This window comes from Thamnophis sirtalis, unplaced genomic scaffold (assembly GCF_051295495.1).
Source record: "Thamnophis sirtalis isolate CommonGarterSnake01/CBP01778 unplaced genomic scaffold, rThaSir2_p1.2 scaffold_8, whole genome shotgun sequence".
NCBI classification, from domain to species: Eukaryota; Metazoa; Chordata; class Lepidosauria; order Squamata; family Natricidae; genus Thamnophis; species Thamnophis sirtalis.
The window spans coordinates 77,842,337-77,868,606 of NW_028261388.1; the positions used below are offsets into that span (position 1 = coordinate 77,842,337).

Genomic DNA, 26,270 nt, shown 5'->3' on the forward strand with positions numbered 1-26,270 from the left:
TAGCAGTGGGGATCCAAGATTGTAGAGGATGAGCAGCACATGCCAAGAGAAGCCAATCAGGAACCAATGTTTGACATCTATATTCCAGTTCCCTGCATCACAAACATGTCCTTACCCCAGGCACCAGCAGATGGAATAGCAATAGCAATAGCAATAGCAGTTAGACTTATATACCGCTTCATAGGGCTTTCAGCCCTCTCTAAGCGGTTTACAGAGTCAGCATATTGCCCCCAACAACAATCCGGGTCCTCATTTTACCCACCTCGGAAGAAGAAAAGACAGGGGGGCTGTTGAAGATCAAATGGAAGAATAGGAAGAAGATGGTCACCCGTATTTACCTTGCTTTGTCTTTTCCTTTTGAAGATCCACATGCAGTGATCTTTTCCCCATATGCAGGAATTGATGTATGCCTTTTGTTCTGAACAACTACAGATGGCTTATTTGGAAGAATAGATCAAATCAAACAATAGGGAAAAAAATGGAATTCAATGAATGAGGTATGTCATATAACAGAAGTGCACTAGAAATTATAACATAGATTTCGTAATGTGTCCAAAAATTACACATAAACTCATGTTTCAAAAAAAAAAAGTAAGTGTGCTTTTGAAGATGGGGCAAAAGAACTACTTTTCTTCACGTCAATGCTTAATTTGTCACTGATTGGATGACATCTTTCTATTATTATTATTTTTTTAAATCTATATTTACTCCCCCTTTCCACCAGGGGTGGGTTTCAACCGGTTTGTGGCGGTCCCCGCGAACCAGTTGGTCGGTGAACCCGGAAGTAAGTAACTTCCGGGAACAGCGAAGGGCCCACCTGCCCGCCCGCACTCCTTACCGGTCTTTGAAGGCTTCTGCGCTTCCACGCAGGTGCATGGCACATACAGCGCCTGCGCGATTCTCCACGAGCAGCTGGATGGCACATACAGCGCCTGCGTGAGTCTCCATGAGCAGCTGGAGCATCGCGCAGGCGCTAAGACGCATGTGTGAACCGCGCGCGTGCATGAGGACGCCGCCGGCCCCGTTCCAACCGAACCGGTTGGAACGGGATTAGCAACCCACCCCTGCTTTCCACCCAGCATGGGTAAGCAAAACATAACACCTGATCACTAAATCCATCCAGATGACAAAGCAAAGTAGATCTAAGCTGAGGTCCATTTCCAGCCATGGAATCTCAGTGGGTAATTTTGGTCTACCAAACTGATTTAATATGGTGACAGTAAGAGGGAAAAGCGAATAAAGTGAAAAATAAAAGATGGGATATAAATCTGTCCAGAGTTTTGTTTGTTAAGATGGGCATCCATATAAGTCTTTCAAACAAATAAATAAATCCATGTTCTTCCAGTATAAGTCTTTACTCTCTGAAAGACTCCTCAGGTGGCTTTTCATTTCAGTGCCCCATAATCAGCGCTACTAAACAGGACCACACAATTCATTATCTACCACATTGCAAACAGACTACAAGTTACGTAGTAAATCGTTTTTTCATGCTACTGTAGACTGCAAAAACATGAGCGATCTAAAACATCTGTCAGATCTCATTACATAGTTCTTGAGTAACATTCCATTTGATGAGTTAACCGAAAATGTTTTTCAAACCTACTGTGTAAGAAAGGTGATCTATTTTCCAGAGCTATCTTTATTTATTGTAGCATCAGCAGCCACTTAATATAGCACAGGAAAAAAAAGGAGCATCTATTGCCAAAGAAGAAAACAAAAGATAAAGAGAAGCAAAATTTGCACAAAATTAACCATGATTTAAACAGAAATACAATACGTGCTGACAAATAGAATTGAATATTCTCAAAATGAAATTTTTGATTTTTTTTAGAATTTATTTCCAATTCTAAAAGATACTAAAGCAATATTTTTGAATATATAACCATTAGATGCAGTTTTCTAAAAATGAAATCATGCAAATTATTCAAATTGATATACATTTTTTATTTTTTTATTTATTTTTTTCCTGCTGTTTCCACATAATATTTTTTATTTCCATTTCATTCTATACAATCACATGTTTACTGTGCATAACCGGGGCATGTAACATTGAGTAATAAACACAGCCTTCACTTATATAGAAAATGCCCCCTACAATACAAACCCAATATACCACCTTGGCCCACCATACACCCTCTTTCAACCCCCTCCAACTTTCATTCTTCCTTCTTACATACCCCTCTACTACCTACTTCCCCTCCCCCTCTATCACTCCCTCTCTTCATCCATTCCCTCCCTTCCTTCTCCTCCTCCTCTCTCTCACCCTCTCCACCCTCCTCCTTCTTTCACTCAACTCCTCCCTTCGGTGTACTTCTATTGCCTTCCAATATATTCAGCTTGTTCTATTTTAACACTAACATTAAAAAGCCACAGTATACAAGTGCAATCCTGTACTTTAGAATTTAACACATATTATATTTCCCCCCTCCCCCCCTCCCCCTAGAACCCCACCTCCCTTCCCTCCCCCCGACTTCCCAGAGCCCATACACGGTATAACTTTTTAACAATCACAGTCTAAAATGTCTCTAAATTGATATACATTTTTAAGGCCATGAAACAAACTGAATTCAAATTCTGCCTATTCTTCGAAAGGCTTTAATGTCTAGTTTAGAGGACAGAAGATTAAAAAAAAATATTAAGAATCAGCGAAAGAAAAATCCTGATGTTTCTCAATTCTAAAAGAACTCCAGGTATGTCTCCTAGGAGCTGCAATTTATCCAGAGATGATTCCAGGGTTTCCTGTACTTTCTCAATTTATATACACACCTACAGTGTGTATGTGTGTGTGCGCGCGCAGACACAGACTTAAAAAAATTAATAACCAGATTAGTAGACCAGCATAATACAAAGAGGTGAATCTTCATTCACGATTGTTTCTAACCTCCAGAGCCATAATTCTAAGATTAAATAAGCAGATGATTGTAATCCAAGTTTGATTTTAAGGATAGCCAACCAGACAAAGGAAAAGTGGGGTGGGGAGGTAATCTAGCAGTGGTGGGATTCAAATAATTTAACAACCGGTTCTCTGACCTAATGACCAGCTGGGTAGGTGGGACTCGATGGTCATGTGACTGGGTGGGTGTGACCAACTCAATGTCACTCATATCGATGGGCGCTTCGCTTTAGCTGTTACAATGTAATAAGGGTTAACCGGAGAGGCAGTTTCTGTAAGCAGGGCAATAAAGATTAAGCTAGAAACAACACTAGAATGTTTCCTTCCTGCCTTCCTTACAGGATTAGCCCTGTAAAGCGGGAAAAAAAACAAAAGGATATTTCTTCCAACAATCGGTTCTCCGAACTGTTTAGAAAGTTAACAACCGGTTCTCCCGAATAGGTGCGAACTGGCTGAATCCCACCACTGTAATCTAGGATGTGTGAGAGAATCATGGGGATAGTGCAAAGCTTAAATATGTGTTTAGCTTGTATATATTTTGCCTCCCCTCCCATTCTCCCATGGTGAATGTATGTGTGTTTTGATGTCGTGCACATTTTGCCTGGTCTACGAGTATGTGGAAAATACATATAAAACTTGGCTGTATTTTGTTATTAGCTTTACCATTTTGCCTTAATATTTTCTACTTGATGAACACAGATTTGTGATGTGGAATTTGGAGCCCGAACTCTACTTTTCATTTGTCACCACATTTCTTCTCGGGTTACTCCAGGGGTGGGTTTCAACCGGTTCGTGGCGGTCCACGCGAACCGGTTGGTCGGCGAACCCCGAAGTAAGTAACTTCCGGGAACGGCGAAGGGCCCACCCGCCCGCCCGCGCTCCTTACCCGGTTTTGACGAGTTCTGCACTTCCACGCATGCGCAGGACGCATACAGCACCTGCGCGATCCTCCAGGAGCAGCTGGAGAATCGCACAGACATTAGTATGCATGCGTGCACTGCGCGAGTGCACAAGGACGCCGCCGGCCCTGTTCCAACTGAACCGGTTGGAATGGGGCGAGAAACCCACCCCTGGGTTACTCATAGGTTTCCTTGCTGAAAAAGGGATGCTGAAGCATAAAATCATTAATGGCAAACATTGGAAATGAACTCCCACTGTTGTCTTTGTACATAAGATATGATCAAAGCAGTTTGCTTTTTGGGTCACTTTGTTCTTAGAAAAATTGAAGTTTCTTTACTTGCTATCCCACCAGCTCCACAGTTATAAGCATTTTATAAATGGGCAACCCTCCTCATGGCACTGAAGACAACAGGCTGACGAGGCAAAGCATTTGAGGACCCCCAACTTTAGACTCAAAAGACGGCAAACCTACTCACACTGCCTTAGAAAAAGCCTCACTGAATGCAACACTTCACTTCTGAATACAGATATACAGAACTGTTCTGACCCCCCTCGTCCCACACCAACAGACACTCCGAGCCAGAGATAAGTTACTGCATTTAATTAACAGACAGACAGGTCCTTGGCAGCAAACCGACACAGACAACCTAGCCATGTCAGCAATCCAGCCTGCCAAGCTCACAATAATGTTCTCCAACATTAGTTCCTGCGTTGACTTCTGCAAAGAGGGCCGTGTGCACAAGCAGTCCTTTTATAGTCTGGAGAGGAGCCTAATGACCACCAGCTGAGTGCAATTACCTCCTGTAACTGCGCAACTGTTCCCTACGCCTATTAGATCTTCGGTGCAGGGCATCCAGGAACAACTCACTGCTGGCGTCCGGCTCACTCTCCCTTGTCTCCTCCCCACTGGTCCAAGGCTCAGGCACCCCCTGGTGGCCAACCAGTCTCTCTGCGCCCTGCTCGGAGTCGGAACCCTGTCCAGGGTCCTCCAAATCCTCCAGAGCCGACTCATAGGGCCACTCACTGTCGGAGTCTGGTGGCAGCTCCAATGGCTCCTGCTGGACCACAACACTGAACATCTATTTTTGTTGTTACTGAGACCTTTTTTCATCACACTTGAGCTGAATAAAATAAAATAAAGCAGCACATTGGTGTGCAGCTGCCATAAAAATAACAAACAAGGCAAATTCCATTCAAGGATTAGAAATCCAAATAAAACTTTCAGGGTATCAATGTTTTTTTATGGTAAGATCATATTTGGAACACTATACAATTCTGGTTGCCATCTCTCCCAAGGGACATAATAGAGATGGTAAATATGCAAAGACAACATTATGGTAAAAAGTTAATATTATAAATAGCTTGTCCCCAGATTGAGGCTTCCTCATCTACCGCAACTAACTGGAATACAAAATTACTGGAAAAACCAATTAAGAGCCAGATGTGTGATAATTAAAGATAGGTTCCGATTGCAGAAAGCTGTACAAAATGACACTTTTTAAGATACTGATTCAGAGTCATATACTGCTGTCACTCCCAGCAGCATCAACATTAAAAAATTCCATTTTTTTAAAAGGACAAGTTAGAAACCAAACATTAAAGAGGAGAAATCTAAAAATAGACACCAAAACTCACCATCTAACCAGTCTATCTCCTACAGTACATTGACACCTAATAACAGATTGCAGGCAGTATAACTAATGTATTTAAAACATCACTCACAGACTGGGGAAGATAAATAGACTTAATACATGTGGTCTAAACCAGAAGGGATTCACATTTTAAAAGAAACACTGTTTTAACTGAGATCACCAAATGCAGAAAGACAAACATTTTGTTTATATACCATCATATACTGAGCCGGTCTACATATTATGCTGCATTATATGACCATATGTAATCTTTGAATTTCTGAAGGACAGATAAATGGGCTAAAACATCACACACATCCAGGGCAGATTGTTTCAATGTCAATAGTCTCGATACTGTACAATGACATCATCTACAAATCAATTACATGCCAAATCAAAACTTCTGGTGGTGTTGTGGCCCGGCAGGAGCTGTTGGAGCTGCCACCAGACTCCGACAGCGAGGGGCCCTATGAGTCGGCCCTGGAGGATGTGGAGGACCCTGGACAGGGTTCCGACTCTGAGCAGGGCGCAGAGAGACTGGTTGGCCACCAGATGGCGCCTGAGCCTTGGATCAGTGGGGAGGAGACAAGAGAGAGTGGCCCAGAATCCAATTGTGAGTTGTTCCGGGATGCACGCCGTCAAAGGGCTACTCGGCGTCAAGAACAGCTACGTAATTACAGGAGGTAATTACGCTCAGCTGATGGTCATTAAGCTCCTCTCCCAGACTATAAAAGAGACTGCTTGTGCCACCGCCTTCTTGCAGAAGTCAACGTTTGGGACTAAAGAGAAACAAACTTGGCAGGCTGGATTGCTGCCAGAGTTTGTTTGCATTGCTGCCAAGGTTTGTAGGACTTGCTGCCAAAGTCCTTATCTGTTTGTTTATTTGGCTTTCAGCCACCGAGAGTCTGGTCTTGTTATTAAATGACATTTCATTTTACGCTTGTCTCGGCTTTCGTTACTGGACGGAGAAGGGGGTCAGAACAGGTGGCTTTACAGAAAATAGCTTTTTCTTCTCCCTTGTTTTTTGATTTCATTATCACTTAGAAATGGTGGGATTCACAAAATCCCTGAAAGTGATGTGCTCACTATAGCTAGTGAGAAAGTGAAGGACAAACAGGCTGAATTTACTCTCTGCTGGATGGATTCGGTAATCCAACATATTGTTGAGAGGCAGAGCTTACTGAAAAAATTCAGCGGAGAGGTCAGGAACACAATCACCCCTTCATTGATGGACTGGAAAATGTGGGGGGCCCATCGACATAAGGAAATAAACACGTATCTGCTTCCATACTCATAGTTCTATTATACTTGTCCCCACTGTTCCAAATATTCTAATTAGAGTCACTGAGAAGAAGTAGTATTGAAGCTTGTTCTATTTCAATTTCGATTTTATTGTATTTCTATGCCGCCCTATTCCCAGAGGGACTCAGGGCGGCTCACAAACCAAGTCAGGTGGGGGGGGGTACAAATGGGGGAAAAAAAAGAAAGACAATGGACAACACAACACCACAATTTTAAAAACAATCAACAGCCACACCATTCGAGCGGGGACAGGAACTCATCAGCCCCAGGCCTGTCAGAACAGCCAGGTTTTTAAGGCTTTGCGGAAAGCCTGGAGGGTGGTGAGGGTCCGAATCTCCACAGGGAGCTCGTTCCAGAGGGCCGGAGCAGCCACAGAGAAGGCTCTCCTCCGGGTGGTAGCCAATCGGCATTGGCCGGTAGATGGAATTCGGAGGAGTCCTAATCTGTGGGATCTAATCGGTCTGTTGGAGGTAATTCGTGGCAATCCGCTTGCACAGTGCTTTCAGATTGCTGGATCAAACTATATTTTAGTGGCCAAAGCTCTAATCCAGTTTAACATGCAGTAATATAACCTGGCAAGTGTGATTTATTGTAGCAGTGCAATTTTCTTGACAAGAATGTTTGCATTGCATTGCACCTATGGTCTTCGGTTTAACTACTTGTTGAAATGTCCCAATGCTTAAGCAAAAAAGAAAAGAAAAGAAAATAAGAATGAAAAGTTTGTAATACAGTCTTTCCAATTTATACCAATTCAGGTAGAAGTTTAAATAGTAGATGTTTTGCTATATAAATTGAAGGAAAAAATTTTAAATCCTTATTTTTGCAAAAACTAGCATTTCATGGGTAGAAACATATATATTTTTCTAGATTTGGTAAGTGAAAATGTTGACTACTTTAATCATTACATTGATCTAGTTGGCAGTATCTGGTAGATTTTAGCTGGTTTTGGAAAGCTAAACAGGATGTTAGATAGAAAAGGTTAAAAAAAACATTTTGGAAAAAGGGAAGCGCTTCTAAATGCACAACGATTGAGCTGAACTCAAGAAAAAAATTACATTACATTGGTGCAATATTTTTCTCCTAATATTTGTTTTTAAAGCAGAACTGTTGGTAGCCTAATAAAATTTCATAAAATTAACGCATCTTAACCAGAACTAGACAAATAGCAACAACTGTAAAACAGGAATACACTAAATTATTCTGGCTACAATATGAAAATAATACCTAAAGCTTATTTTAACAAGCATTTCAAATGTAAGAATTGTTCCTGATACTGTTTTTAGAAGTAACTTAATAAAATCTATGACAAATATTGCATTTTAATTGTATTTTTAAAAACTTTCTGGCTTCTTTATATTCCACAAATACTAAAAAAAAGCCTAATTCCTGTGCACAAACCTAAATGATAGGCATTTGTGGTAAATTAAATCAAAATGGGCCACCATCTGAATCTGAAATGTGGTCAGATTCAAACAAGCTGTCCTTAAAATGTTGAGCTTCTTTTGGAAAGGCATCCTATTCTTTCTTTTTTTTTTAAATTAAGAGTTAATAATTCCTGAATATTTCAAACAAACATTCTCCATAGTGGAAATGTTCATACATGGAAAGAGAGAGGCTAAATGCAAGTTTGTAACTAGTAGGAAAATAGAGCTTCCAACTGGAAATTATTTACTAGGCTTTTTCCACTTCAGTGCAAAGGTGACTGAAGTAACCTACCATAAACTGAAATTTTCAGTTCAGTACAGCTCTCTATTGGATCTACCATAAGCAGAGTAATTTCAAACACAATTTCATTTACTTCAGGTAGACAAGGATTAAAATCCTCCATAAATATCTAGTTCCTAATCTATTTCTCTAGAACTCCCATACCAGGGGTGGGTTTCAACCGGTTTGCGGTGGTCCCCGCGAACCGGTTGGTCGGCGAACCCGGAAGTAAGTAACTTCCGGGAACGGCGAAGGGCCCACCCACCTTCCCGTGCTCCTTACCAGTCTTTGAAGGCTTCTGCGCTTCCACGCAGGCGCATGGCACATACAGCGCCTGCGCGATTCTCCTTGAGCAGCTGGGGCATCACGCAGGCGCTAAGACGCATGCGTGAACTGCGCGCATGCACGAGGACGCCGTCGGCCCCGTTCCAATCGAACTGGTTGGAATGGGATAAGCAACCCACCACTGTCCCATATATTGCAAATGGCAATAGAAGGGCAAAGGGAGTGGAGAAAATCTGTTTTCATTTGATATAATGCTGGAATGAGGAGAAGGGAGAAGAAAGTATTGGATTCAGTGAATGACATTTGATGAGAGCAGTTTTCCAATATCTCAGCGGTTGCCACAAAGAAGAGGGAGTCAAACTATTTTACAAGGCACCTGGAGGTAGAACAAGAAGCAATGGGTGGAAATTAATCAAGGAGAGAAGCAACTTAGAACTGAGGAGAAATTTCCTGACAGTTAGAACAATGAATCAGTGGAACAGCTTGTCTCCAGAAGCTGTGAATGCCCCAACTCTGGAAGTCTTTAAAAAGACGTTGGATAGCCATTTGTCTAAATGGTATAGTGCTTCCTGCCTAGGTAGGGGGTTGGACTAGAAGACCTCCAAGGTCCCTTCCAACTCTGCTATTGCATTGTATTGTATTGTATTGTATTGTATTGTATTGTATTGTATTGTATTGTATTTCTATCTGAAATCAGTTTTACCTTTACCATTAGATCAGGACTGGCTGCCTCATCCACAGTGTGATGAAAATAATTAACAGAGAATTCCCAGTTTCACCATTTCTTCTACCTTATTGCTGCCTTGTCTCTCATTCTAATTGATCATTCTAATGTTTTGTGCAGAGGTGGCTTCCTACCAGTTCTCACCTATTCGGTAGAACCGGTTGGTCAAATCTACCGAACCGGTTAGAAGCGGTTCCACCAGTGGACCCGGAAAGCAGGCCACACCTACAGAAGAGGTTCCAAATTTTTTTGAAACCCACCACTGGTCCTTGGATATGATTATTCTACACTATCATGCTCCTATTTATAAAACTCAGTGCCTCTGTGAAAGGTAAGGATGACTACTGCGTTTGTGGTGCAATCAGAACATTGCGTGTGTTGAAGTTGTTTTAATGCAAACCAAAGATGCCTTTTAAAAAACAAGTTGACATCATATTCTTATGCAGGCCAGTGCTGTGTGTGAGGTAATTTAAGGTGGTTCTGACAAGTGTCGTCGGCATCTTCATATCCGGTCACATGGGCGGCAAGCCACTCCCATCCGGTCACATGGGCGGCAAGCCACTCCCACAAAGGAGGCCACACCCACATAGTAGGTTCGAACAATTTTTGAAACCCACCACTGGTTTTGTGAGTTGTCCCAGCAACTCAGTGAGAAAACTAGTAAGTTTTGCTTCAGTCTTCTTCGAACCAAATAAAAGCTAGGATATTTCATATGAAAATTGGCATGCAGATTCCTTGAGAATCAGGATTGTCCTCAAAACAAGTGTCATCGCAGTCTGTCTACAAATGAACAAGCGACCAATAGTTCTTTGAAAAATAAGATTCTAAAGAAGCATAGCTTGAAATCCCTTGCTATGATTTTATTTATTTATTTATTCAATTTTTATAGCCGTCCATCTCAGCCAAGTGACTTTGGGTGTTTTACAATTCTTATTTGTGATAAAAGTCTCATTTTATCTAGTCTAGTTTTCTGGCAAATTTATTCCACTCCAGTGAAAATCAGAAATTTATGGCTTTTAAAAAAACTTTTAAACTTCTTGTCAGCTTCTGCTTTGGTGTCGCTTCAGCTGCCATGAAACGGGGAGGGAGGGCCTGGTATTTGGGAGGGGTTACTCATTGTGCTGGAGGAAGGTTCTGGAGTTCCCAGGCTGATTGGACTACGCATGCGTGGGTGTTTCCCGCCAGGACTAACGGCACCGACATTCCATCTTCGTGATGCCTTTTGAAGTTATCTCACACCTGACATTTGGAAGACTTATGATTGGACTGGGACTATGATGCCAAGGGGTGGGGAATGGGCTATTCTATATATCAATCGCTTTCGCGCCTAATTATTCAGACTTCGCTACGCTTTGCCTTTAATCATTCTTAATTAGTAAAAGTACACTTGATTTCTACACATGGAGTCTCGTGGTCTTTCTTTCCTAATTAATTAATGGAAAGGAGCTGACACTTCTACTCTAATTAATCAATGTAAACACTGCATTCTGTGTCAACTTACATTTTGGAAACTCACCTGCTCAGAAGGTATGTTATAATGCTACTACTAATGCTACTTCTAATGTTACTAAAAATAAACTTGGTGATTACTCATTATCCTTAGTGGAGGAACTCAGCTAGCAAATAAAGCAGATCTTGTTTATCTGAAGTGTCAAAGCAGTTTCTAAATCCCTTTTTTCTGTATATATATTCCTTGTAAAATAATGTATTGACATCTAAGAGAAGAACATGAAAAGATAAGGACTTTTCCCACTCCACTTCAACGAGCCTACCAGATTTGATGTGAGTCATGGGGAAGAAATCAACATTCTGGTTGTGTTTTGTGCAACCAACATTTAATAATTATGGAACTATTACTGAATATCTTTTTTAAGCATAGAAAATTCCGTACCACAGATACAATCACAAACATATTTTATCACTGTACTCAGGGATAAAAGAAGATAACTCTAACTACCCTCTAAAACGGAACTAAAAATATTTTTCACTAACAGCATGGATGCCTGCATTAAACTGAATACAGAATACTTCATATTTAGTGTTGTAATCCCATTGATGGAATGGCATCTGCTATTAGAGGAGATTTTCCTACAACAGCATCCTCTAAGCAGTTTTACTTATATGCTAAGCCTGCCATTTATGTCCATTCAAATGCATTAATTTATCTCATAATATAATCTCTCCCCAAATCCCTTTCCTTCCCCCCCTTCTTCATCTCCTATTTATTTTGTTACCACAATGATGATGATCATGATAATTACTACATACCAGGGGTGGGTTCCTGCCAGTTGTAACCTCTTCCATAGAAGAGGTTCCACAAATCTACTGTGCCGTTTAGAACCAGTTCAGCTCCCTCCTCTGCCTGTCCGCACCGTGCTTGCCCCGCCTGCCACTCATTGATTGGCTGGCTCACCAATCGCCCCGCCCACCTCTCCTATCTAAATCTTAAAGTCTTAAAGCTGTCAAATTTGTACACTCCTGGGTTTTTTTCTAAAGGATTAGGGGTGCAAGGGTCTTGTAACTTGACAGATTTAAGACTTGTGTGCTTCAAATGTCAGAGTTTCTGAGCCAACATTTTGGTTGCTAAGCAACAGCGTTATTGAGTTTCACCACATTTTACAATTTGGCCATACCCACCCAGTCACATGACTGCCAAACCACTCCCACTCGGTCACATGGCTGGCAAGCCACTCCCACCCAGTCACATGGCTGGCAAGCCACTCCCACCCAGTCACATGGCTGGCAAGCCACTCCCACAAAGCAGGCCACATGTACAGAAGAGGTTCTAAAAAAATTTGAAACCCACCACTGCTACACACTATATGATATGCAATATCTGATAGTATTCTACTAAGACTGAAATAATACAAGTGGCTTTACATCCAGGCCTGAAGTTAGGTTATTTGTTGAGTCCCTGGTGGTTTGTTTTTGATTTGCTACCTGTGATTTGCTAAGGGAATACTAGCTTTTGCCCATTTCCCTTTTTAATTGGGCAAGTTTCCCAGAATCATTAGAGAGTTGGGTGGTCTTCCAAATTTAGGTAACAAAGTAAGTTGCTTTTACTAAGAGCCCACTTAATGTTGTTGAAAGCACTTGTTTGTGAATTTAAAATCATATTTCTATTTTGCATTTACTATCTTGGTTTATTCCCCCACAATATTGAACAATATCCAAGGTCATTGACAAGGTTTAACACCTTGCACACAATATACAATATTGAATTAATATTCACAAAGCGTGCTAGCAGGAATCTTGCTTTAATACTTTCCTCATTTATTTTTATCTTTTAAAACAATTTCTGTCTTTCAGCTAGACATTTAATTTTCTTTTCAGTCTTAAGGCAATGGCATTCCTAAATCAATGTTTAGTCAGACTGTTTTCTCAGGAACAGAGATGTTTTATTTAAAAAAAATTAGAAAATACAACTGCTATTTGTAAACTAATTGTATTATGGTTGTTAATTCATCCACTCAGTCCAGAAGACATTCAAAGCATCTAACAACAACAATTTTAACATCATAGAGATTTTCATAAAACTTGTAGAATTATCAATGGACTAAATGGTTGTCACATGATAATTTCATCATAAACCAGCTTGCAAAATTTGTTCCACATTCATTACAAGATGTAATAAATTAAAGGTCTTTCATACTTTTATATTATTATAAATATAAATATTATACCAGATTATAAAGATAGGAAAGCCAAGGCTATGTGCATCTGAATTTTAAACTGAAATGATCCAAGGAAGAAAAAACTACTCAATAAGTTCAAATTTGTTTATGGTAATCATTAATTCTACTTCTGAATATATATTAATTTTGATTTAATAAGCAGGTTCTACAAGAAATATACCTGACAATATACTGTATATTCCTGCCAAAAATCATTTGTTATTAAACAAGGATATGTAAATAAATGCTACAATATATGTTATGAATTGCAAACTAACAAACTAATGTTTTCACTAAATGTAATCAAATCAGTAGGTTTGGTTTGGTTGGTTTGGTTGCGTTTATTTATAGGCTGCCCTTTTCCCTGAGGGGACTCAGGGCGGCTAACAACTTATGGGAGGGGAAGACATACAATAACATAAAAATACAATATATAACTAAGATCAAACAACATTCATTCAATATTCGGGCGGGGGCAAACTATGGTCTTTACCCCCAGGCCTGGCGGGATAGCCAGATCTTGAGGGCTGTGCGGAAGGTCTGAAGGGTGGTGAGGGTACGAATCTCCACGGGGAGATCGTTCCAGAGGGTCGGAGCTGCTACAGAAAAGGCTCTCCTCCGCGTAGTTGCCAGCCGACACTGGCTGGCAGATGGCACTCGGAGGAGGCCTAATCTGTGGGATCTTATGGGTCGAGAGGAGGTAATTGGCAGAAGGCGGTCTCCCAAGTACGCAGATCCACTACCATGAAGGGCTTTATAGGTAGTAAGAAGCACCTTGAAGTGCACACGGAGGCCAACAGGTAGCCAGTGCAGCTCGCGGAGGATAGGTGTTATGTGGGCGAACCGAGGTGCACCCACGATCACTCGCGCGGCCGCATTCTGGACTAGCTGAAGCCGCCGAATGCTCCTCAAGGGCAGCCCCATGTAGAGCACATTGCAGTATTCCAGCCTAGAGGTCACGAGGGCGCGAGTGACTGTTGTGAGAGCCTCCCGATTCAGGTAGGGTCGCAACTGGCGCACCAGGCGAACCTGGGCAAATGCCCCCCTGGGCAAATGTAACATATACTCAATGGTTTTGCAGCCAATCCTAGCTCTAAGAAATTGATCCATAGGAGGTAGGTAACATGTTCATTACCATGTGTTATACAAATTAAACATGTACAGTATTAATAGTTATTTCTTTCTGTTCTACAGATAATAGTATCTTTGGCATAGCCTGCTTCTGTTATTTTAGGCATGAATTTCTTAGAGCTTTTGATGCACTTTAATGCAATAAGGATTTCTTTATGGGTTCTGCAGAATATTTTTTTCTCCACGATTACACAAGTCACTGCCAGGCTAATAGCTTTTCATTCATTAACAAAACACACAGAGAAGGCATAGTGGATGCATAAAACATTTCAATATTCCTAATAGTTCTTGAACTTCAGGCAATCCTTGAGCACTGAAATATAAAATGTTTGGTTAGCAAATGATTTAACTGAAAAGATTGTTGCAGTGCTCAGAGAGACAAATCAAGGAATTACTTTATGGTTAGAAAAGTCTCGACACAAATGGGAAAATCTGTAAAGTTACCAGATGTCCTCATTTTTTTAAATTATATCATTTATGTTCATTGTGTGAAGCAGGATTAATCTGCTGCTCCCCATACAAGATTGTTATCAGGTTGTGAGAAAAGAGGCAAGAAATTTAAGTTTTAGCAAGGAATAGTTCCACATGATAAAAGTAAATAACAGAGGTGGATTGCTTCTGGTTCGGCCCAGATCGGGCGAACCGGTAGTGGTGGTGACTCCGCCCACCTGCACAGACACTTCTGCACATGCTCAGAAGCATTGCACAAGCGAGCGCACACGGACCAGCGAACCGGTAGAATAGAAACCCACCACTGGTGAATAGAGTGTTTAGATAAATGCTGGTTGTGTAGTTCCTGCTAAATATACATATTTTTAGCAACAGAATTGCTAGTATTAGCCATTGACTTCAGATTTTTTTTACAGTATTATGAAAAATTTTGGGGGGGGATATGAAGTTGTGATTTGTGCTGATCTTTCTGATAATGACTGCCTGCCTACATAATGTCTCTAATAAACATATTACAATCTTTAAATTGATCAGAAGGATGAGAGAATCTGAGCATAGTTAAGAATGTTGGAAGTTTCCTTTTGCCAGGTGGAGTAGGCAGAATTTGTAGTATAAAGTGCCTCTACCATTTAGAGTAGCTAACCGCAGTAGCCAGAATTTCAGTATTCTTGAACTGTATCTTCAATTATAAACAGGATGTTGATAGATAATTCCTGCCAATTACCAAATTCAAATGACAGAGAAAAACAGGATTCCTCTTATAGCCATTATCACAGCCATGGGAGAAAAACAGAACTGAGGGATACTTGTTAAGTATTTATGGTTGGTCTCAAAGTCAACCAGATGTTTAGATTGGATTTGGCACCCCTTGAATCCTTCCCCAGGTCTCGGAATAGGCAAATTTTGTTGTTTGATGGAGTTAAAATTATTATCACATCATGGAAAGCTGACTTTTGCAACAGAATAACCGTTATTTTGTCAATGCTGATGGTGTATTTATTATTTGCAATGCAATCAATCAAGTTATATATTTATTAGGATTAATTCCTAATTAAGGCTTGGAAGTATATATAGCATATATTTCTTAGGTCAAGCACTTCTGGTGTAAACATGTTTTATTTTTTCATTTTCATTCCATACAGTCACATATATACTGTGCATAACCGGGGCCATATAACATTGAACAATAAACACAGCCATTCTTCTTGTCAACAATACCCCCCAAAATACAAACCCAATATACCACTTCAACCCTCCATACACCCTTTCTTTCACCCCCCTCCAACTTTCCTTTCTTCCCTCCAACATTCCTCTCTACCCTACTTCCCCTCCCTCTCTATCACTCCTCTCTCCCAATACACTCCCTCCCTTCCATCTCACCCTCCCTCCGATCCTCTCTCCCACCCTCTCTACCCCTCTTTCTTCTTTCCCTCTGCTCCTCCCTTCGGTGTATTTCTAATATCTATCAATATATTCAGCTTCCTATTTTTACACTAGAATTAAAAAGCAACAGTATACAAGTGCAATCATGTTACTTTAAAATCTAGCACATACTATATTTCCCCCCCACCCCCCTAGAACCCCACCTCCCTCAAGCACTTCTGGACACCCTTTGCTACTGTATATGAGCAAAAGCATATCTCTACAGATGTTCTTTGTGTAATCAGACAAAAAGCCAAGATGATAGAAAGGCTCTGAATTATTCTTTATCTCCATGTAGTCTACAAAAGATTTCCTGCACACTTTAAAACAGAGGAACTTCCTGACTGACCTTTACAAGGCATCAAACTGGGAAACCCATAAAATATTTACCTCCCTTCTGCTTCACAAGCTTATTATGTATGATAAACATTGTTCATATTTAACTTTTCTTTTGGCTAGTTCTACAAAATACAGTTCTTCTCTACACTAAATGCCCTGCTTAAAACAACAACAACAAAATAATAGATTCAAATGTGCAGAGTTAAGGATATTTTAACTGAAGATGGTTAAATTTAGCCATATCAAGTTGGCTGTAGATTTTTGACTTCCTTACTTAATCTTCATTAATGTTTCACATTTGTGATCATATATATACAACTAGAAATAAATCTAATAATGGTGAAGCAGTTAGGACAAGAAAGGAATGGAACCAAAATTAATTGTAAGTATTTGTAAAGTATTTATGTTCCTACTGATATCAAGAGTTATTTGTTAAGGTGGGTGACTATATAAAATTCTTGTAAATGTATAAGGCTCAGGGATGAATACAGAATTTCCTAAAAGAGAATTTACAGAAGCACTCCTGTCTAAATACATCCAAGTCTAGTTAAATTGACTTGCTCTTAAGAGAAATCAAAATAGCATAAAATAGAGTAAGATTCACTGAGGACATTCCCCATCAGATGTCTAAGATCTATTAGCAATAGCAATAGCAGTTAGACTTATATACCGCTTCATAGGGCTTTCAGCCCTCTCTAAGCGGTTTACAGAGTCAGCATATTGCCCCCACAGTCTGGGTCCTCATTTCACCTACCTCGGAAGGATGGAAGGCTGAGTCAACCCTGAGCCGGTGAGATTAGAACCGCTGAACTGCAGATAACAGTCAGCTGAAGTGGCCTGCAGTACTGCACCCTAACCACTGCGCCACCTCGGCATTTTGCCTACTGCAAAATTCTACCTATTCTCCCATAAGTAGGAAACTTTAATCCATTAGTAGTGTTTAATATTTTTTCCATTTATTTTTTCAATTTCTATTATCTTAGACCTACAGTATTTCTGTTACCCAAAATGCAAAAGGATCTTATAGATCTATTTTATGCTTAATGAAAATTAGATTAAACAGCAATTCAGAGATTTACTGCTTCAAATTGAGCAGCATCTGCCTAATTATCTATCTATCTACTAAAATCACAGTTTTCTGCAACTTTAAAAACTATTCAAGAAAAACATTGTAATTCCCCCTCATACTTCCACGTTGAAATTCTCAGAGAAGCTCCAAGTTCTTTCTGCTTATTCATCAGTCCAATCTTCTTTATTATTGTCCTAAACTTTCAGTTCAAATTCATGTTCCAAGTTTTTAATCTGTGCCTTCCTGCTTGCAGAACATCATCCTATAGTAAATGTGCTGTTTTCCTTTTAATAATATATCAATTATTGTGGAGAAAAATTAGTTATGAACTTTAAGTAAAAGAAATTAGGCAAGCTTACCGTTACACCAAAGAAGCTGGTTTGATTCATTGCATCCAAGAAAATCTTTCCAAGTTCTTTGTTGGTATAGTTAAAGTCTTCAATTTTTTGGTTTCTGTTGGTGGCATTAAGAATCTTCATTGCCTGCTGCAGTGTTTTGGCAATTACCCATATTCCATCATAAGCAAAGCCATGGAACTTACTTGGCTCAACATTTCCACGCCTTTGGTCATATTCCTCTTCATACTGCTGTGGCGTCTACAGAACGAATGTGAAAAGTGATTCACTTTTAGTACACTAAAAGTCCATATATGTTTTGAGTCTGAAGTGAAATTACAATTAAAATCTTTGCAAGTTCTTTGAAGTTATATGAATCTCAAGAAAGATAATTAAGGGGGGAAATACAAGGTGGAGGAAATGCAATATTTTATTATTTATATAAATGCACTATTTTACTATTTTATATGGTAGCATCAAATGCATACTTATAAATCGTTATACTCCAGACTTAACAGAGGGGCTAAAATATACAAGAGAGAAGAGATGGAATTAGGGAAATACATGTGTGCATTTTAGGTTTAGTTATATTATGATATTGGAACTAAAAGGGTGAATTTTGTATAAGACACTTGTGTTTTTCACTAGTGCCAAAAAACAGGGTATTATTCTCTTTGCCCAAGATTCAGTTCATAATTAAGCATTTTTATTATGTATGAGTAAATTTTCAAATATATTTTTAAGAATTCTTTTTCTTTTTTAAAGCTGGTAAAGACATCTGTCTGAGTTAAGACAGATTTACACAGTCAAATATCCCAAATTCATCTAAAATGGCCAGCTACTCATGCAGATTCAAATGTCTAGTTTTCATCCTCATCACATTTATAAAATAAAATTGCTTTCAGAGCTGGTTTAGACATTATATCTCATGGAATAGTTGCATAGTAATTCATGAGATCAAACTGCAGTAAAACAATGTGCTGCTAATAACAATAAAAAGTAGCAGTATATATGAGCAAAGCTTTATATTTTGGCTTTCTTACTTTGCAGTGTTATCACAGAATTTTCTGTGATTTGCTTTTACCCTTAAATGTACCCCAAATTACACATAGAATAAATTATATGTTCCAGATTTTAAAGGGAGCCTGAGCAAGAAATTCAAAATAACCACAGCCTGATTTCCTTAATAGAAGTCAGGACAGGGAGAAATTTGGGAAGATTTTTAAGAGGCTGTTATTATACCCTACAACAATAGTCTATAGCAATAGCAATGGCAATAGCAGTAGACTTATATACCGCTTCATAGGCCTTTCAGGCCTCTCTAAGCGGTTTACAGAGAGTCAGCATATTGCCCCCAACAATCTGGGTCCTCATTTTACCCACCTCGGAAGGATGGAAGGCTGAGTCAACCCTGAGCCGGTGAGATTTGAACCGCTGACCTGCTGATCTAGCAGTAGCCTGCAGTGCTGCATTTAACCACTGCGCCACCTTGGCTCTAGCGTTTCTAGAATATTTGTGATGTACATGTATTGACCTGGGATACTTCAAAGAGTGGAAACTGTTGTGGCCCAGCAGGAGCCGTTTGAGCTGCTACCAGACTCCGACAGCGAGGGGCCCTATGAGTCGGCTTTGGAAGATGTGGAGGACCCTGGACAGGGTTCCAACTCCGAGCAGGGCGCAGAGAGGCTGGTTGACCACCAGGAGGCGCCTGAGCCTTGGACCAGTGGAGAGGAGACAAGGGAGTGTGATCCCGATGTCAGCAGTGGGGAGGAGCCAAGGGAGTTTTTCCTAGATGCCCGGCACCAGAGAGCTAATAGGCGTGAGGAACAGTTGTGCAGTTACAGGAGGTAATTGCACTCAGCTGGTGGTAATTAGGCTCTTCTCCAGACTATAAAAGGAATGCTTGTGCACATGCCCCTTTTGCAGAAGTCAACGCATTAACTAATGTTGGAGAACAGTATTGTGAGCTTGGCAGGCTGGATTGCTGCCAAGGCTTATCTGTGCTGGATTGCTGCCAAGATTTGTCTGTGCCGGTTTGCTGCCAAGGACCTGTCTGTCTATAAATAAATTCCGTAAAGTATCTTTGGCTTGGAGTGCTTTGGTCTGGAACAAGGGGGGTCAGAACAGGAAACTATGTTACATTAGATTCTATAGCTGTTAGTAAGCAATACTCTTCTCAGATAAGTTGGGAAACACCATCTCTAAATTCTTTGTTATAGACAGCAGCTGTTGACAGAGGCATCGGCTTCTCCTTGAAAGATTGGTAACCTTAGGGATCCTATTATGGTGACTACAGTAAAAAGTAAACTACATTGTTCATAATGCAGGTTAAATTTTTTCTCCAAACTATAAGGTTAAGGTTCCCCTCGCACATATGTGCTAGCCGTTTCCGACTCTAGGGGGCGGTGCTCATCTCTGTTTCAAAGCTGAAGAGCCAAGCGCTGTCCGAAGACATCTCCAGCATCATGTGGCCGGCATGACTCAACGCCAAAGGTGCACGGAACACTGTTACTTTCCCAACGAAGGTGGTTCCTATTTTTCTACTTGCATTTTTACCTGCTTTGAAACTGCTGGGTTGGCAGAAGCTGAGACAAGTAACAGGAGTTCACTCCGTTAAGGGGCGCTGGGGATTTGAACTGCTAAACTGCTGATCTTTCTGATCAACAAGCTCAGTGTCTTAGCCACTGAGCCACCATGTCCCTATAGTCTCCAAACTATAGGACTGCACGATTGTAAGCCATTCTGTCTGCTGTTAGGTGATTTTACACAATTTATTGAGTCTTTACTTTCCTGGGCTTTATATTTTTATGTTTTCTAGAGCTTAGTTGAAGGTGGAGACTTCTGGCAATAAGACTTGAAAATTTTTCAAAACTTAGCAGACAAAGATGTTCAGCTGCTTGTGGTAGCAACCTAGTAATTATTCATTTTTTGAGTAAGTCATTCTATTACAAATTTGTAATACTGGTCATCCTTCAGAGAGTCTCACCTTTTCATGTCAATTCGATAAGCAGACACGACTGAAAATTCTAAATAGTATTTGTTATATTAAATACAAAATGAATAAGATCTTCATTATGTTGTCTTGGACATTACTAGCCTGATGAAATTCATTGACAAAACTGAGTTTAAAATAATTGTTTATCTTTATTAATGATCTAATAGAAACTCCAGTGCGCGCAAAAGTACAAATGTAAAGTCCGCTATTCATCTTTTTTCCCCCCTTATAAATTCGTAGTTCCTCTATTTTTCCATTTGGAAATATTCCCCTATTTCCATTGCTAAGAAAATTGTCCTGTCACTCTCCCCTTTCCAAGATTTTTCAAGCACACGGGATTCCTTTACCTTTCAGCGTATTTTAATAACTTAAAATCTCTTTACAGAAGCAGGCCATGTTCTTACATTGTTCTATTTATATGGAAAATTCCACTTTACAAAAATTTTGAAGAGCAGGTACAGCAATATTATTGATAAACAGTATTATTAGTACTAATAATAATCTTATTAATAGTTAACTGTTCACTTTTGTGCAGGGAATTGCACAAAATCAAAGTGTCTTATAGGAAAACCAAGCGTACACCTCCAGAGTTTACAGGCTCCCTGCTTTTACAGTTGAACAAAACAGCCCATCTCAGATTATTGTACTTAAGCAGGCCAACCAGGATAATAGACAGCTATCTATCTGAAAATTGTATAATATTTTATATCTTATTTTATATATAGCAGTTAGACTTATATACCGCTTCATAGGACTTTCAGCCCTCTCTAAGCAGTTTACAGAGTCAGCATATCGCCCCCACAGTCTGGGTCCTCATTTTACCCACCTCGGAAGGATGGAAGGCTGAGTCAACCCTGAGCCGGTGAGATTTGAACCGCCGAACTGCACATAACAGTCAGCTGAAGTGGTCTGCAGTACAGCACTCTAACCACTGTGCCACCTTGGCTCTTATTTCATTTCTCCCACATGCCCTTCAATATCATCTCTCTAATTTATTGAAATATAACGCCAGCCCTGATATACTTACTTGAAGAATCATGCCCAATTCTCATTTTTACATTTATATAGATACAGTATATCAATTTCAGGACTGGGGTTGCAATATATTATGCCAAGAAATCAATGCAATAGAAATACAACATTTGAAATGCCAGTATGTGGTTATGCATTAAATTTCGGTAGATTTTATGATGAAGGATGTTTAAATAATTATAGTCAAATATAAATGGAGGCACAAGGGTAACATGTATAAATATTTGAGTTAAAATACTTGAGTTAATATGAATTATGTTTGATGACACTGGAAGAGATGCACAAAAACCTTTTGTACCCAAGTGATACACTTTCTACAGTATGTAAGGAAGGAAGATTTTATGTGTTGTGTTTGTTTTGGAAAAAAAATAAAAGAAATATTTAAAAAAGAAATACAATATTTTTGATGGATTATTTCAAATGCCCCAAACAGAAGACAATAAACTCTCTTACCCTTCCAGAAATGGTTTTTATCTGTTTCGAACTGAGAGGTTCAAAATCCACTCCAATGTAGCCTTCCATTGCACCCAGAAGATTTATACCAAGGCAGTGTGATGAATTCAGCTTTGGAATAGCTTTTTCCCACCAAAAGCTCTGATACCACCCAGGAATTATCCATTGATATTTAGGGCCGAACATTTTTGCATGAAATGCCTACAGTAGAAATGTGAACGAAGAGAAGCCATTTCATTGGTGGAATGTATATAAGACATACGACAAAAGTATTCTACCGATGTTTTGCATATTTAGTTTCAAAAGCTACTAACATTTATCTTAATATTATAAACCATAGCTTGGAAAAATAATTCTATTTTCATATATCTGTATACAATTCAGACTTTTTGGTAGAAAAGTAAAGGTCCAGTTAATTGAATCCTGCTATAATACAAACACCTTCGCATTTAGTGGGCTTAAAAGAGAAGCAAAGCTTTGAATGAAGATTACTTTTATAAATAAAATATCCAAAAAAGTTCAGAAATTTTATTTATTTAGGTTAATATGCCGTTTGAATTGTCAATTGTCTTGTCTAAGCTACTTTAAATAAGGGTTTAAAATTAGAAAAGTACAACATGGCATTTGAATCGATGATAAATAATAATTACTGTGGGATTCTAGCAGTAGAGCCTCATCTATTCACCAAGTATGCTTTAATTCTATCCAACATTCTGCAATATGAACTGGCCATTTAGGTTTTAGGTTTAGGTTTTATTTTGTTTGTATGCCGCCCTATTCCCGGAAGACTCAGGGCGGCTAACAATCGGAAGGGAAGGGGGGTACAAAATAAAAATAAAAAGACAGACAATTTAAAATACAACAGTAGTCATAACCGCGGATGGGGCTGGAAAATTCAACAGCCCCAGGCCTGCCGGAACAGCCAGGTCTTAGTTGCTTTGCGTAAAGCTGGAAGGGTGGTAAGGGTCCGGATCTCAACGGAGAGATCGTTCCAGAGGGCTGGAGCAGCCACAGAAAAGGCCCTCCCCTAGGGGGGTTGCCAGCCGACACTGGCCGGCAGATGGAATTCGGAGGAGGCCTAGTCTGTGGGATCTAACAGGTCTTTGGGAGGTGATTGGCAGGAGGCGGTCTCTCAAGTACCCATGTCCGATACCATGTAGGGCTTTATAAGTAACGACTAGCATCTTGAAGCGTGTCCGGAGACCAATGGGCAGCCAGTGCAGCTCGCGGAGGATAGGTGTGACGTGGGTGTACCGTGGTGCACCCACAATCACTCACGCAGCTGCATTCTGGACAAGCTGAAGTCTCCGAACACTCTTCAAGGGCAGCGTGAGAGAAAGCCTCCAAGTTAGTGGAGGTGGTGTGTGCCTGGTGTGCCATTCTGATTTTCCCCGGGTGTAAAATGCTTTAAAAATAAAGTTTAAGGCTTTTTTTGGAGGGGGTGACGGGCTAGGGGTGCAAGGATCTTGTAACTTGATAGCTTTAAGTCTTGCACATTTCAAATGCCAGAGTTCCTGAGCCAACATGACAGGAGGAGGAATTCTAGGAGTTAAAAGTCCACAAGTCTTAAAACTGTCAAGTTTGAACACCCTGGGGGAGGGTTTCTAGAAGGTTAGGGGTGCAAGGGTCTTGTAACTTGACAGCTTTAAGACTTAGGCACTTCAAATGCCAGAGTTTCTGAGCCAACATTTTGGTTGCTAAGCAAGAGCATTGTTAAGTGAGTTTCACCACATTTTACAAGTTGGCCACACCCACCTGGTCAAATGACTGCCAGGCCATGCCCACAAAACAGGCCACACCCACAGAATAGGTAGTAAAAAAAATTGAAACCCACCACTGCCCCCTGGTCACATAATCAAAATTTGGATGTTTGGCAACTAACTCTAACCATTTGCAATCTGCACTCAGATCAAGCTAAAATATTACACATATATGAAACCAAGGAATTTTAAGGAAATTCTGCTACACTGTACAATATATGTTCTCAGATGTGCTTATAAATATTAAACATTTAAATGAGCTAAGAAATTATTAATTTAATCATTGGGATATGTGACAAAACTTTTCTTTATCTCTTTTCTTTTTTCACTTACACAACAGAATACTTTTGCTGCCATTTCCTCATTAAACTGGCCAAGGATAATTCTAACATCATTTCCCTGCAAGGGAAAAAAGAAGAGATATTATTAATTATTAACATTTTCATTCGTATTACTAGAATGCTGTTATACATAGCAAAAAGCCCACACATTTTCAATTGACAAATTCCTGTGCTATATGTACACTAGGGGATGTAAATATAACAGCGAACTATTGCTAAGAAACAATAAAATTTATATGTAATGTTTTCAATTATCTGTGAAAGTGCAGTGGCTATAAATACAGACTGGTGGTCTTGCGTGATTATTACACGTGATAGAAATTATCATTATTATAATCTTTATAAAAATACTTCAAGGAAGGCTATAGGATTATATCATTAATAGATGCTCTGAAGCAGTGCGGTTTCATATTACTAATTAACCAGTAACCAACTAATAATGACGTGGGCACTAAATTTAACAGAGATGTGGAAAAGGATTATATATTCATATTTTGTTAATGATACAACGCCAGGGTAATTACATAAACCTCTTCTTATGAAACTGAATCTAAACACAGATGTAAGTGAATAGCAATAGCAGTTAGACTTATATACCGCTTCATAGGGCTTTCAGCCCTCTCTAAGCGGTTTACAGAGTCAGCATATCGCCCCCAACAACAATCCGGGTCCTCATTTTACCCACCTCGGAAGGATGGAAGGCTGAGTCAACCCTGAGCCAGTGAGATTTGAACCGCCAAACTGCAGAACTGCACTCAGCTGAAGTAGCCTGCAGTGCTGCATTTAACCACTGCGCCAAATTGTTCATAATTTGATCTATACTACAAAAAAATATTTTGCATTTGCCTACTATTGTACACTGGACTTTAAAAGTACCAAAATGAATTATTTTCTGGTGTGCAAGGAAACGGAGTACCTTTACCTCTAGTTGATCATCATGCAAATAGATAAAAGAGTATCATCAATAAAAGTTATTCCATTTTCAGAATCAGAAGAGAAAACATCAAGAATATTTCCTACAAAAAATCTAGTTATGCCTTTTCTTCTTATACATCAAATGGCAATGCAAAAGAACAGCATGTTCTGTTATTTTTTTTCTAAAATTATATATCAATAGTAATTTTAGTTTTGTAAAAAGGAAAAATTATACCCCGATGTTTCCAAGGGCAAATCAAACTTGCTTGAAAGTAATTTTCTGTTTTTCACACTAAAATTCAGTGCTTCTCTAGTACATATCAGTTATGAAATAGTTATATTTTAATAATTGAATTTTTTTTGAAATTCGTTTCAATGAATTTGTGAAAGTTTTTTGCAAAAGGCATTTTGAAAGATGTAGAAAGGCAAACAGTGAAATAAATAGATATTCAGGAAGATTTCTCCTTCATGCTATGAAATATGTTAACTTGGTCAGACTGAAATAGAATTTAGTACATGTAGCCTTCAAAAGTTACATGGCCTTGAGAAGGATACTTTAGAGCTTTTAAAGCACTTCTGGACACCTTAAAATATTGCCCTGCAGCGCCCTTCTCCACCCCCCGCACCCCCGCTTTGTGAAGTTATCGTGATTTGGGTGCTTGGCAACTGTTCGTATAATCAGTTGTCAAGCACACTGATTATGAAGTCACCATTAGCAATGTAATGTGAGAAATCAGTGCAGGGTTCCTCAGACAAGCAAGGAAGGTCTTAGAAGAAGAATTTTCAGATCCTTTGTGAAGGCATCCATAGTCACACAACAGTGGTGGGTTTCAAAAATTTTTGGAACCTACTCTGTGGGTGTGGCCTCCTTTGTGGGAGTGGCTTGCCGGCCATGTGTTCTCTCTCCCTCCCTCC

General features: G+C 39.6%; 1 protein-coding gene across 1 annotated transcript in view; it reads right to left on the reverse strand.

Moving 5' to 3' along the window:
• GABBR2 (gamma-aminobutyric acid type B receptor subunit 2) overlaps nt 1-26,270 on the reverse strand; it is a 398,087-nt gene that overhangs the window by 255,316 nt on the left and 116,501 nt on the right. The window contains exons 5-7 of the mRNA XM_087721949.1: nt 24,433-24,498; nt 22,340-22,540; nt 17,884-18,120 (exon numbers count right to left, since the gene is read on the reverse strand). Coding sequence (XP_087578075.1) covers nt 17,884-18,120; nt 22,340-22,540; nt 24,433-24,498 — 504 coding nt within the window. The remainder of the gene's footprint in view (nt 1-17,883; nt 18,121-22,339; nt 22,541-24,432; nt 24,499-26,270) is intronic.